General features: G+C 39.1%; 1 protein-coding gene across 10 annotated transcripts in view; it reads right to left on the bottom strand.

Moving 5' to 3' along the window:
• Positions 1–15,414, bottom strand: part of COL24A1 (collagen type XXIV alpha 1 chain) — a 241,328-nt gene that overhangs the window by 116,386 nt on the left and 109,528 nt on the right. For 8 of the 10 annotated variants that reach the window (XR_012160423.1, XR_012160422.1, XM_073357181.1 and 5 more), the window contains 3 exons: positions 10,144–10,197; positions 5,699–5,752; positions 4,013–4,057 (listed from right to left, as the gene is read on the bottom strand). The exons of the other annotated variants lie outside the window; for them this stretch is intronic. Coding sequence is in view for 6 of the 8 variants with exons in the window: in XM_073357181.1 (XP_073213282.1) it covers positions 4,013–4,057; positions 5,699–5,752; positions 10,144–10,197 (153 nt within the window). In the remaining 2 variants the exon portion in view is untranslated. The remainder of the gene's footprint in view (positions 1–4,012; positions 4,058–5,698; positions 5,753–10,143; positions 10,198–15,414) is intronic. 10 annotated transcript variants of the gene reach the window in all.

Genomic DNA, 15,414 nt, shown 5'->3' with positions numbered 1-15,414 from the left:
TAAATGGCAAGTTAATCCATTTTCCCGTCCAATAATAATAAGGTACAAAACCCATAACCAGCTGATTGACTGACCTACAGTGACATAGTGATATTAATGTCTGGATAAACTTTATGACTGTTTGTTAACTGTGATTAAATTGAATATGCAGAGGCATCTCTTGCATGTGGCATCTATTGTATTTTCACAAGCAAAATAAGCTAAAATGAAAATCAGAATATGCTACTCTACATAGAGTATAAGAACACATAAAAGAACAATCCAGGCATTTGTCACTGAGCTAGTATGAGAGGGAAGGTTTTGGTAAGCGGTGAGCCTGGCAGCTGGATTTTACTTGGAGTTGGCAGTTCAAAAATCTCTCTTTATAATTAGCCAAAGGGAAACACCTAGAACTTTAGATTTGGATCTGGATGTTGAATCCTGGAGTTCAGCAAGGAGAGATCCTGTGTTTTGGTTCTACCTGTTTAAGATATATGGGAATTCCAATCCAGACCTAAATTTGGGATCTGCAATCTGGGTTCAGGTTCATCTCATTCATTCAATAGCTGGTACTGGAATTTGTTTGGGGCACTTGTCATTGTGAAGATTTGGTCCCAAGTTGATCTTGTAGATTTGTAGAGGGGATCTTTGCACATGCCTAAGACTGGCCATGACACTAATGTCTTTCACCTGTAGATAATAGGGGCATATTAGATATAAAAAATAGATGAGATATTGAAGAAGGGCAGAAAAAAATTCTGAGTTTGGCCATTGACATCAATGGGAGGAGGATCATAACTGTAATCCCTTTGTTTCTTTAGTATGGTAAATTCTCTAATAAAATTAGCTTTCATAATGTGTTTTGAAAACTCTGTTCATGAAACTTGGAACCAAACACTGTGAAAAGCAAGACATGTAAATAGCTTGTTGATTTGGATCTGAACAAGCATGCAGGCTTGTTCAACCATATTTGGGGTACATTTGATCGAGGCCCATCCTCACTCCCATGTAACCATCCAATCTCCCCCAACCCATTTTATGAGAAGAGGTGCAGAGGCAAGGGTAGGCAGGAGTGGGGGAAGTGTGGGGAAGGAGAAGGGATCCAGGGGTAGGAATAGGAAGAAGTAAGCTGGCAAGAGGTCCTGAGACAGCCTCAGGCAGAGGAAACAGAAGTATCCAGGCCACAGTAGCTGGGTCCCTGAAGCAAGGGGAAAAGCTGGCAGTTGAAACACACAGAGAGAATCCTGACCTCCTATGCATCCAAAATCCCTGATTCTCTTGCTCTTTTGCCTTGGCAAGGAATGTGGGCTAGCGATCTGCTCCAAAATATCTGAGGTGAGCCACGGGGTTGAAATCTTCAGTGTTCATGAAGCATATATTGTCCATGCATTCTTCTCTCAAAATTGTTTGTCATTGTAGAGAAATTAGAACAGGGGTGGCCAACTTGTGGCTCCAGAGCCCCATGCGGCTCTTCAGAAGTTAATATGCGGCTCCTTGTATAGTCACTGACTCTGGGGCTGGAGCTACAGGTGCCAATTTTCCAATGTGCCGGGTGGTGCTCACTGCTCAACCCCTGGCTCTGCCACAGGCCCTGCCCCCTCCACCCCTTCCCGCGCCCTTCCCTGAGCCTGCCATGCCCTCACTCCTCCCCCTTCTCCCCCAGAGTCTCCTGCATGCCATGAAACAGCTGATCGGGAGGCGCAGGGAGGGAGGGGGAGGAGTCGACTGGCGGGGCTGTTGGTGGGTGGGAGACGCTGGGAGCGGATGGTGGGAGCTGGGGGTCTATTGACACATTACTGTGGCTCTGTGGCAATGTACATAGGTAAATTCTGGCTCCTTCTTAGGCTCAGGTTGGCCACCTCTGAATTAGTGAATCATTAGTAGGGTTACATGTTTATCATGGTGAGGAAAATGTTACAGGTAATGTGACTTTTCTGTTTGTCTGTGACTTTTCAAATTTGAATGAGGGGACTCGTACTAGCACTCTGGCCTGTTGGCCATACCTGAGTGTTGCCGTTACCCCGCATACCAGGTTGCAATGCCTAGCGTGGGGAGCCAGGCCCAGCCCCTCCAGACAGCAGCTGCCACTGTGGGGTGAGTGTGGGACACACTCTATCTCCAGCCTTGCCTCCACCCTGCTGGGGCCTCCCCTCCTCACCAGGCTGGGATTAGGGTTGCGGTGAAGGGGTGGAGGATGCTGCTGGAGGTAGCCTGTGCCCTCTCAGTGGCAAGAGGAGGAGGAGGATGACTCTGTCCTATGATTTTAGAGAGGTATAGTTCGATTCCATTTGTTACAACTTTTTTTTTTAAATAAAAAATCACGGCTCAGTCACTATATGTTTAGTACAAATAATCACTTTTCTGGAAAAATGGTGTGTAAATTCCTTTACACACCACTTTCCTCTAAATTCATGCCTTTAACTAAATTAACCATGACTGCTCTGTGGTTTTTGATAAAAGCTGTTGTGACAAATCTGCAGCTCTAGTCATTAGAGCTTCTGATTTTTCAATTTTCTATCAGGAAAATTAAAACAAAATACTTCATTCCGGGTCAAGTTGGCCTAAATCAAAAATTTCAGTTTCTTGAACCAAATCAGAATAATTTCCTTTTGGGTCAGTTCGACATTTCTCTGTGGCTGACAGAGCTTTAGGGTTGCCAGTTTTGGTTGGATGTATTCCTGGAGGTTTCATCATCTTGGAGACTCCAGGTTAATCTTGGAGGGCTGGCAACCCCACAGAGCTTCTGCAGTGCCTCATACTCCCATGGCTGGAATGCATCTCCTATGATGCATTGCAGTCTCTCCTTTGTCTGAAATGCCACAGTGCATCATGGAAGCTGTAGTCAGTTCCCGGAGCTCACTCCATAAGAGAGAATGTGAGTATGAAGTATGCAAACTACAATTCTCATGAAGCACTGCAGCAGCTCAGGCAGATGCAATTCAATATCAAACCCTGCCTCAACAAAACATTTCAACATTTACTAAACAAAATTTTTCCCAAATTTTTGTTCTGTGAATTTTTTTTGATATTTTGAATTTTCAGCTCAATTCAGGATGAAAATAAATGTTGAAATATCTGAATGTCCCAGGTTGACTGGTATTCTAATTTCTGACCAGCTCAATAAATAGGCAAGAAAGGCAAAGGACGGGAGAAGGGAAGTAGTATTATACTCATTTTACAGATAAGCAACTGAGGCACAGAGAGATTAAGATCACACTGGAAATCTATGGCACAACCAGAAAATGAAAGCAGATCACTTGAGACTCAGTCCAGTGGCTTAACTACAAGACCATCCTTCCTTTCCATTGAGACCTGTGCTTTGAGTTGATTTGTTTAATTTGCTTTAGACAAAGTTCTGCTACGTTACCCTGCACTCTATTGTAAATTATTATCCAGCACTTATATTTTCAAGTTTAATTATTTCTTGTGTAAATGAGTTTAGAGCCTAATGGATTTTAACAGCTAAAAAATAAATAAGAGACTCAAAGTGTGATTGTATAAAGTCTATAAAGAGACTGTAAAACTGGCATTGTGCAGTTCCATCTTTATTGCTGTCAGTGACTCCATATCAAATGTGATTAGTTTACAATTAAAAGATGATTTCTCTAATAGCCAGCCCTGCAAATGCACACTGAGATCTGAGAACTGAGTTGTGTTCTTTTCTTCTCATGCATCATTGCCAGTAATAAAGGTTCTGTAAGCCAAATTAGACCTTCAGATACACCTGTGAAACGCCATTGTCTTCACTAGGGTTGGACAGATGCAAGTGCCTAGAATTTAGTAAACAATTCTGATAATGAGGGACATAATCCAGCTTTCTTTATCAGCTGTGTTGACTCTGTGGGGCTAATAGGAGTAATGCAACCAATAAAAACTTTTTTGACACTAAAGTGAACAGATCTGACTCAGAATACACACAGGAAGGAGACCCATTTTTACACAGTCATTTTTCAGAGTAGATTCATCCTTTAAACAGTACTTTTTGTTAACTATAGTAATTTGTGTTTGTAGTAGTAATGTTACTCATACTTACTCTTGGTCCAACTCCTCCAACAAGTCCAACTGGTCCTTCTTCTCCCTGAAAAAACAATCAGGACTTGGAATAACTTTTTTGATACTGTATTTAGTTTTAAAACCTGAAAAGAACTATATTCACTTATATTAAAATCTTAAATTTGCATAGTGAATGGACATAGGTAGATATCTTTACTGTTAGGATCTAGGTTTGCACTATACAGGAAAGGGTCTAAAACTGACCTCATCTCAGCCACGATCTGTCAGAAATCCATGTTTTACAAAACCATCAAACACAATCTGCTTAAGAAAAGCCCACAAACAGAGCTGCTCAAACATTTTCACAATTTTTGACCAGCTGTACTGAGAAGACAATGGGGTTTCACAGATGTATCTGAGGGTCTAATTTGGCATAGATATGCATTTGTCTCTCATGGAGTCTAGTACTCTGACAGAATTTGTCTTGCTCTGCATGGTAAACACATAGTTATGGTTTGATTCCTGAGCAAGCAGAACAGTTCTCTTGCCTCTCCAAGCAGATGGGAATGAGTGTGGAGTCAAAAACAGACTGACGTCTTCTTTTCATCCCAGCTGCCAGGAGTACAGGAGAAGAAAGAGGAGACATTATAGTGTTACCAAGAGCCTCAAAATAACCATACATGACCATGTATTGTAATGGTAGGCTTTTGAGGTTGCCGCATTACATTATGATGTTAAATCAAGATTCTGTATTATAATGTCAAGACATGATGTCATACTGTGATTATTTGATGGTTCGGTGACTCCACTTAATATGAAAGTATTTCTCCAGCTCTTGGAGGCAGAGATGCTCAACATGGAGGAGAACACAGCAGTCTGAATGGAGGAAATATGGTCTGCATTTTACATGGCTTCTGATTAAACTGATAGTTTTTTGTCACCATTAGTCATTTATCATTTAAAAGCACTCATGATAACTCATCATTAAATCAGCTACATAAAGCTCTAGAGCTCTACCATCAGACTCATTACCTGATTTAATGCATTTTTAAAACCTATATTTACCAGCTATCTCAACAGCACAGAACAGCAGGGCCGCCCAGAGGATTCAGGGGGCCTGGAGTCTTCGGCGGCGGGGGTCCTTCTGCTCTGGGTCTTCGGAGTATTTCGCCGAAGACATGGAGCAGAATGAACCCCCTCCGCTGCCACTGAAAACTCTCGTGGGGGCCCCTGAAAACTGCGGGGCCCAGGGTCTGGGGCAAATTGTCCCACCTCAGAGCAGCCCTGCAGAACAGCACATGGAGTTGGATTTAATACATATATATTTTATGCTAATGAATTAAGAATCCTTGATTAAAAAGTTTATAGGATGCAATCCTGGCCCCACTGATGTCAAAGGGAGTTCTGCCATTGAATTCAATGGGGCTAGGTTTTCACCCAATATTCTTATTCAATATTATTATTTAAAAAAACCTGCCACTGTTTAATTCTGGATTCCACATGCAACATTCTGGACCCACACTCCTTAGACACTCTACAGAGCTGTTGAAATAAATCTTATAATGAATGCACAATACTGTAAAATATCTAAAAATCTCCCAAAATGGAAACTTGAAGTCCTGCATGGCAATACTGTCCATCCTGAAGCAATGTTTTCTTATACAAAAAAATTGGGTCAGATTTTTTAAAAATGTAACTTGTTGACTGGACTGTGTTTCCATCCTACCTCAATTCCTTTCGGGCCTGGGGCCCCCGGAGGCCCTCGGTCACCTAGAAGTCCCTAAATAACAAGACAACCAAAATGAGATTTTATATCTATCAATAAGCCTGTTTGTCTGGTTTCTTTCCTCTTACAATCATGCAGTGAATGAGAGGCTGAAAGCTGAGGAAGGAGACATCATTATCTGCTATTGTTCATTTCCCTTAGAAAGCCAGGAGAAAAGCTGCCCTAATTCTAACATCTGCTGTAACGCTATAGTATCTAACGAAGTTTAACTACATCGACATTTCTAAGATTCAGACTATTTTCATTTACCTTTTGAAGGAGGAGGAGGATAAAAGTAACTGATGTTCGCAAGAGAACAGTTTATTTTTGTTACACAACATTAGTTTGAATTTGATGGGTTACTTAAAGAGGAACTGAGAAATCCCCTGTAAATCCAGGTTTTGGGTAATATTTAGGGTAATATTTGGTGATAATGAAAACTGACATATTAAAACTATTCTTCTCTCCACCAAACTCCTCATTTTATGTAGTTATTTCCCGAGGTCCAACACAATCCCACTTACACTACCAAAGCAGATCAGTAAATCCATCTTTTCTTATTCTTTGGTGGGATTACGATTGCTGTCAGAACACAAGCATTACGGAAATAGCTGTACAAAGTTTAGACTTTTACATTTTTACCCAGCTGCAAGCCACTTCCGAGCATTGACTCTGAAGGCAATTAGCCATGATTGAATTTGTAACAAAATCTTGGTGAGTAGCATAAGACAGAACGAAATAAAACTAAGCTTTGCTGTGTGTGTGACTCGGCACTGCTTTGGCAAGGGTGATATCCTGTCATGTCTCTAAACTTTATTTTCAGTGTTGTCCTGACAACTTAATTTTCAGTGTAGAAAATAACTTTGGAGACTGAAGACCTCTATTTATCCACACAAGAGGTACACCTTGGTAGTGGCATCACATATAATCTTCCTACACTGCCAAACCTATGGACCCAAATTCTGATCAGTTAGAGAGGGAGTTTACAAAGATTCAACCCTCAGCCAATATGTCAAGAATGCCTACTGAGACGTCAAATGTAATCCTCGCATTTGTGCTGTGGATTGGGAAGTGATTTGAGGGTATCAAATCATTTAGAACTGCCGCCAGATAGCAATGATATTCAGCCATTACAAACCTTGGCAGGATTATATCCAGTGTCCTAGAAGTGAAGGACATATCCCATTGCCAACCCTGAGTCATCACATCCTCTTACAGCAACATTTGTAAAACTCCACTACTCAGACTGAGGAACTAATGGTGTTTCAGAGACCTTGGTTATCCAAGTTATAATGGTAGTAACTGGAATAAGCACTCAACCCGGCTTTATGACAAAAAAGGTCTACGTAAATATATTATCATTATATGAGGAAAGCCAGGCTTACTTATATCAGGTAAAGCAACAAGAACAAAAAATCATCTCTTATGAAAGAGATCATTAGCCTCTGAAGAAATATTGGATGGAAAAGCTCCAACTCTCAGCGTTATTAAATTTATGAAATTTAGACTGAAGGTGCACACATTTGTCCAGCAGCTGCCTGCCAGCTTAGCACACAAAGCAACACTTCACAGAAAATGTATTGGGCCATCTCAAAATACCGAGTCTTATTAAAGTTCCCATCATTTGATTTTATCTGGAATAAAGTACGATGGAGAACTGCAGCTGGAGAGCATCTCTCTGGCAAAAGCAACAGCAAGACACTTACTCCATAAATAATACTGATCTTTAGTCGGTGAAGAAAAGTATTTCCTTAGAAAACAGAACTGTTATTTTACTATGCAATATCAATAAATTAACAAATGCTAAGCTTTTCAGTGTCATTTAAACTCATACAATGGTGCAAATATTAGCAAATTTCTTAGTTACTGTGTGTGTTCCTAGACCGTACTTACTCAAATTTGTAAAGAACACCTCGGCCTTTAAAACTGATAATTAACTGCAGTTTCCATACCCACACTCTGAGGTTTCAGGCAATGAACAGAAAATGAAGGTAGTCTTTAGAGATGTGCCAGAATGTCTGGAAAGAATTCAGGGAGTCAGCAAATGGGGGTATCATGTATTTCCCATGTGTTCAGAACTTTCCATTCGACCCTCCCTTACAGGATTAATAGAACTCTTAATAGCCATTTATAGGAGGTATGCTACCCAAACAAAACATGAATGAGCAGAGGAAGGAAGCTCGCAACTATTTCCATGGTACAACATGTATTGCTAGAGAAACCATTATGATATTTATATAGTGAGCAGGTCTGCCTTACTTTTTACTCTGGCTCTTGTAACATGCAGCCAAAAGTATTTGCAAGAGTGACACAACGAACAAACAACAGAAAGATATTTCAGAACTTCCCAAACTAAAACACTCCTCTTTTTATTAGTTATTATGCAAGTGCCTCATTTTTATGAACATTGGATCAAGATCAATACCTTCTAAGATATTGCTTCCAAGATGAATAATGTGCTGTGGACCAAACTATGTAATGTATCTTTCGTGCATTATTCTAGGAGTTCATATTTGTTAATTACTGTAGTAATTTGGATAAAATGGCCATCCCAAAGTTCTACTGGTCTTCAGAGACAGGTATATCATGTTTGCATATCTTACACTCTATCATGATGGTTGGTTTCTCTTAAGCTAAAATATAAAGACTACGCCACCTTCCTGGCACTTTGTGCAGATTTTGTCTCTGAGGAAGCACAGAACAGAAGAATGAGGAAAAGAGCAGCTTGGTGAAAACAGTGTTCTAAAAATAAAGACTAAATGAGACTCTTCAAAACTGCAGTGAACACAAGACCACTGGGCATCCTAAAGGCAAACATTTCCAGTTTCATGTAGCCCTGCTCTCTAGGTATTAGGAGCAGTGCAAAGGCTATTCCACTTTGGTAACACTCCATCTCCAATGTTAGTCACCAATTCTCTTTGATTAGACCTGGCTGTCCAAGCTTTTTGTCTTTGCGAGCCAATGTGCTGGAGAGACCACAAAGTCTTGTATAGTTATGGAATTCTTGTTATATTAAATGAACTCTGGAATCTTAAATACTGCGGGCTATCTCTTAGCATTTCTGCTGGGATTTGAATGAAAGGAGATAGACTAGTATTGTATCTCTGAAACATAAATCCACTACTAATAGACCAAATTAACATTAACTTTGAACTGCATATACAGGGAAATAATATATATCACATCACTAAGAAGGGCTTTGAGCTCATTTACACTATAGATGCATTAGTTTGGATATTTAAACTGAATCTGTATTTTCTAGATCTAATTTAATTCCACTTCTCTCATGTCCACTAATGCATAGGCCTGATGTCTCGTGGAAAGATCTTAGGTTCCCTGACAATTCATTAATCTTACAAAAATATAATAATGACCACCCAACAGTATTCATATTAAACAAGCATAAATGGTAACAAATTAACTCAGCCAGCCAACAAATCAGAGCAAAAGAAAAGCTCCTCTCTAGTCATCTTTGCCTCTGGAAACATAACCTCAACCTTTCCCCCAGCCCTGTAAAATAAATGGCTTTTGCAGCATGCCTAGAAGGTTATCATGTTTGGGGTGATGGATCAAGGCTATTTACACATTTGACAGATGTGGGAGGCAAGTGAGAGTCTGAGGTTGACCAGGTTTCCAGTAGTTGGAGTGACTGTGTGATCTGAATGAAGGGATAAAAGAAGACGGTGTTTGGTTTTGTATAATTCTTACTGTTTATTAGGATGTCAGTGTTTAAAGGATATTATGGCCAACCCAGGGAACATATGAGACTCAAGCAGACAAAACTTAAGGAAACGGCTGAAGCAATGAAGGGTAACAGAGATTTAGGTAGTATTTGCATAGAAACAATATGTAAGCTCATATTTTTAAAAGCAGATGGCTAAAGGGTTAGAAAAACACTAGTGTAACTCCACTATCTAAAACAGAGTTAAGCTTTGTCTACATAGGAAAGTTGAACAAGTATAACCTAATGAGTGAATTTAAACACATACAGTCAAACTAGCGCAAAGCCCTGTGTGGGCACTCTTATTCTGGTTTAAGAATGGCTTGTTTCAGTTCAGCAAAAAGTCAGTTGGGGACAGGTTTAAGCTAAATTGAAATAAAGTCACTCTTAAACCAAAATAACAGTGTCCATACAGGGGTTGCACTAGTTTAACTAAACTGGAATCGAAACAAATTCAAGTTACACCGGTGCAAATTTCCTATGTAGACAAGACCTGTCTCCTGACTGTGAGAGGCAAGTCATGCTCAGTTCACAGTTCTTTGCTAATTTACGAGGCTGCAGTGTGACACCTATCCCCAGTCCATGGTTTTCTTTTGTATTTCTTCCCAAGAACCTTCTCTTCTCTTAGTATTGTCTCACTCTCAGTGCATTAATGACATTGCGATAAGGCTCTGTAAGTTCTTACCTTTGGACCTTCAGGGCCATTTAGTCCAGGTACACCAATATCTCCTGGAAAACCCTAAGGAGGAGAAGATAGGCAAGCTGTTCATAGCATAGGAATGTTTCCATTGTACAAAGTAAAAAAAAAAAATTTTTTTGTTTTGAATCTATTCATTTTAGAAATGTAACAAACCTGAATCACAGAAATCAAGACATGGATTTGTTTTATGAAATCCAAAACACTTTGAAGTCCAGTAAGCTGTTCTGAAAGAACTTGGCTTCATTAAACTCAATTTGACAGATGTCAGTATAGCTTTTATTTGTCTTGAACCCTTTTGTCCATTTGACAAGTTTTATTATTTAACTATAGACCCAGACTTGATCCCATTGAAATCCACAAAGGAACCTTGCTCCATCAGTTATGAATGTAAAAAAACTGTTTAAACCCCAGCACCTAATTGCTTGAGCCCCAGCACCTCTTTCATTACAAATTAAGCACTGGGCACCATGACACAGCAGCTGTCCAGCAGCCTTTGGGAAATGAGGTTGTGGTGTCTAATGCCAGCCCTGCTTGACGGACCCCCTGAAACTTGATCGGGACCCTAGAGGGCCCCGGATCTCTGGTTGAGAACCACGGATTTAGACAATGAATTCGTAGTTGTACAACAAAAAAGTGGTTTATACTATTTTACAAGAGCTCTTTATACAGAGACGTTTTTTGACATTTTATATGAAAGTCACACAAGGGGCAGGAAAGTCCGATATAAATTTCCCACAGCCACCTTAACTCTGCTTCATTTTACAAAGGAAATGAACAACAAGTCTTTTAAACAAAGCTTGTGAGTTCTTCACTGCTTTAAAGTAGAACTGCAGGAACATGTTCAGCAGGAGATTAAAAACTGGCTGCAATCTGATAAACACAAATGCTGTCCATGGACTCTTTTGCCATTTACAAGTCCTGACTGATAAAATATAAAGGTGATGGGGGGTGTGACGCAGAAACCTAGATAAGCAGACAGACAGAGTTTAATTTATGAAATCCGATGAGACTGTAGTCCATATCAGTGTGGCTACAGGACAATGATGTTTATTGGTATTCACTGAATTCTCAGGTGATCATTCCATTTTAGAACAAACTAGGCCCAAGCCAACTTAACTTTTTAAAATTGAACAAGATCAGACTTTTTCACACTGGTATTGCCATCTGTTCTCAAGTAGGAACTGCTGCTAGTACTGTGACACTGATACTTTATTCAGCACAGGATGCACTTATTCATCTGTCAAAATATTATTTGATTTTGTTGTTCCATTACTTTTCAAAGTTTAGCAAACTTGGCTCAGCTGAAAAGTAAGTATGATTATTGTTGTAGGAAATGGGTGGCATTGATCAGCTCCTACCCTGAATAAAATATCTATTATTGGATCTATAACTTGATATGCCGGACTCTGACAAAGGTCCCCTTAACCCTTACCACAGGTCATTTGGTTCTAAAGATAAATAGGATAATTTGTGAGTAGGAAAATCAAATATCTACAAATGAAAATTAAGAGTATCTGGTAGGCATCTTTCTGGTATTAATGAATTTACTACACGTTCACAACATCTTTTAAAAATATCCACAGCTTTATTTGCAATACCAAATTCTTTTAGAGATGGAAACAGCACTGCTCCCTGTTATTATTTATGTCTAAATGCATGTCATCATTGAAGTTTTGAACATTTTTTAGTTTCCCCAAGTACAAAAGAAACCTATGAAAAAGTCCTAAGAGTTGAAAAATATTCCCCCAAATAAGTAACTCAAAATACACCGAGTGGTTTTTATTAATCTTTCTGAAAATTATTCAGTATTAGCTGAGACTAAGCTATTACATTTCAACGCTAAAGGTAAATTACCAAATTCATTCTAAAGCAGAGGCAATGAAAGTGCAATCTCATCCTTAACCACATTACTGCTAGTGTAATAGTATAACAAAAGAGAATGAAATATATAGTACTTCTAGTCTTAGATGTTTGGGTTTTTCTGTGTTTACTTTTCATAAACTGCTTTTAATACGCTATAAATGAACTCAATCTGTGATGTTCACTTTTGTAACAAACCAGAAGTAAATGAGTAAATAAATCAGAAATCTAAAACATATGTTTGAGAATTATTGCTGTAACCTGTTTGTGACCCAGTTGGTTCTATGACCTTTAAAGAAACCTCTAAACTTTTAGCACTTGGATGCCGAGGGGCACAAGAACAAGCCCATTAGACAGAGTGACTGCCTGATTTACAATGAACTTTCAAAACAGAAGTTTCCGTACCAATCCTGACTCTGTACACTCTAATCTATACTAAAACATCAAAATTAATGTTTCCCTTCAAAATGGAGAAATGTTCACCAGAATAGTTGTGCAACAACACTGACATGCCTCAGATGGCACATATTATTTTATACATATGTGATAAATGCACTCGAATTGAATATTTAATATACATTATTTATATCACCCCAGATTTTTTAATTGTTCAGGTTAGAATCTAAAAAGCACATGATTACTCACTAAATTAAACTAACTAGGTCAATGCAACAATAGTTGCTATTTCACCTTTTCATACCTCTAAATGTTGCTGAATTTAGAGGCATTCAAGAATTTTAAAATGTAGTTCTTTATATCTCTCTAACTATATTGGAGGGAGGGAAGAGATTTTCAAATGCATAAATGCATAGTAACTGCTGACATGAATACAATTTCTTCTGGGTGATAAACAGCCCAGAAAATGCTGTGTTAACAAGGGTACTGGAAGAGCCATATTCCTTTTAGAAGCATTCTTACATTTTCTGTGCAGAAATCCTTCTAATTTATTTATTTACTTGGGTGTATACAAATGCTTCTAAGAGAAATTCTAAAAGCTGTATGATTAAGCTGTAAGTGTAGACAAGAGCAAACTGAAGCCAGCATTGGTTCAGCTAAACCAATCCTTGAAACTGTGCTATTTCCAGATGTCAACAAGGTGTGTGATGTGCCCAGGAACTACGGTGATGGGCACAGTAGGAATACATACAGTAACAATAATGGTACATCCAAATATTCACATATCTTCATTTTTATTTTAAAAAAAATTTCTTCTGTATCACAAAGTCTCCTTTTTCATCTTCTCCTGCTGAACACAATCTATAGGGAAAACATAGATACTATGACAGTCCTGGAAGACTGTTTTAAAGAAGTTTTCAAATTAATGCATGATTTACTAATGTAGCAGTAGGAAAGTGGTTAAACAATATTTATGACCAGTTTATCAGTAAGAACCTACATCCCTAATCTACACAAGCGTTGAGAAAACCTAACCCCACAAAAATATACAATGAATCTTAGAGCTGCATCTTGAAGCCCTTAATAAATCTTCACATTTTCAACAATGGAAGTTTTGCTGAGTAAAGACATCAGTATTAAATCCTATGGACTGGTACTGGGGAAACTAGTTGAAGAAACAGATGAAATTCAGTGAGATTCCTGACTTAGAACTGTAAGAAATTATCACATAATGGCATGCACAGATTGGCTCATCAAGATATAGAGACTTATCTACTTTTGTTATGCTAAATAGGTACCTTGGTATTGGTCTTCAAATTCAAATGACAGGGGATCCAGTAATGTAATACCACAGGAATCTAGAATCTGTAAAATGTCCTCATTTAATTACATAAAATGGAAATTGGTCCTTTAATTTCTAATGTGGTTTACTGTTTTGATGGAGAGGAACAAACAGCATTGCTATTCATCAACACCAAACAGGACCAAGTTGAATTAAAAGAAATGAACAAGGCTGGAACTCTTAAATTGTCTTGACAATTTTTTTTTCCTTCCAAACTCTGAGCAATGTAACTGCACTCAGTATACTCCAACCTTCAGAATTTCTGTTTACCAAGAGTTATTCAGGAGTCCACCCTCCCATGTCTACTCCCAGAATAAAAAAAAAAATCCTTTTTTTAAAACACAACTGATAATCTAGGAGGTTTATGCGTAATTTCCAGATGAAATTCTTGTGTGCAAAATATGAGCAGATATTTTGACACTTCCTAGGGAAATGTAAAAAGTAGAATATCTACTCTGCCAATAACCAGAAGCCAAACAGCTGGTAGGTTACAGAGTACTTCTGAAATTCTGTAACAGCCAAAGAGTGTTGGACCCCTTCCATCTTAGTCACATGAGTCCTGGGAAAGAACACAATTAGGTGGATTACTGATTTAGATGGAATTCCATGAGCACCGTAGGTAAAATTTTTGGATAAAGTCCTGAGAGTCATTTTATCAGGGAAGAAGACTGTAGCCACTCAGAAGGAAGCTTTCACAGAGAGATGTAGAAGGGGGTGTGATGCCTTAGGTTTAAATGGAAGCCCCGTAAGTACAGGAAGTACTAGGTGAAGGTCCCAAGAAGAAATGGGACCTTAATGGGTGTCTTCTCAACCCCTTTATGAATCTCAGAACCATCTGATGAGAGAAGACAGATTGGCCACTGACAGGTAGATGATATGCTGAGACTCCAACCAGGTGAATTCTCCCCGAGCTCAGAAAAACATTAAATCATTTCACTTGTAGCAGGTAACTCACAATCATAGGAATGACTTCGACTTCCTCCTCAGTGAGAGAATCTTGTCCACTTCACAAAGTAAGTATGTCTGGTGGAGTCTCCTCTGCTGACCAAAATAACCCTGAATGGAGAAGAGCAAGAACATGGGAGGCTAGACTTCTATCCAGGAGCCAGGCCTTGAAATGGGGAGACATGAGCCCCTTCAAACCGAAGATCCTACATTGTGGACTGGACTTAGCCTTGGGGAAGCCAGATCCCTGTAACCATGATAACCTGTGTACAACCATGGCTGTTGCCATTGTGTGAGAAGTGATGTTAACCACATCAAGGGCTGCTTGGAGACTCATTTTTGCTATCAGCCGCCCCTCTGTGATTGAGGTCACAAATTCTTCTCGGGAATCAGCCAGAATTTTACTGGTGAATGCAGCAATTTTCTCACAGAGACTAAAATGGTATCTTGACAGTAGGGCTTGATAATTCAGAAGAGAGAATTGTGAGCTGGCTGAGGAGTAGAATTTCCTTCCAAATAAATCTAACTTTTCTGGCTATTTCTCCTTTGGTGTTCTGTTTTGTCTAGCTTTCTTAAAAGCTGCCATCACTGCTGGAGATGATGGGACTAGGTGGCTATAGAAATACTCAGGACCCTTGTGTTGAACCTGATATTTTCTGTTCACCTTGCAAGAGGTGGGGGACACCATTGCTGGGGTCTGCCATACCACTTGG

This window comes from Lepidochelys kempii, chromosome 8, assembly GCF_965140265.1.
Source record: "Lepidochelys kempii isolate rLepKem1 chromosome 8, rLepKem1.hap2, whole genome shotgun sequence".
Classification (NCBI taxonomy): domain Eukaryota; kingdom Metazoa; phylum Chordata; order Testudines; family Cheloniidae; genus Lepidochelys; species Lepidochelys kempii.
Note: the sequence above shows the minus strand (reverse complement) of the source record. Positions and strands in the feature narration are given on the sequence as shown.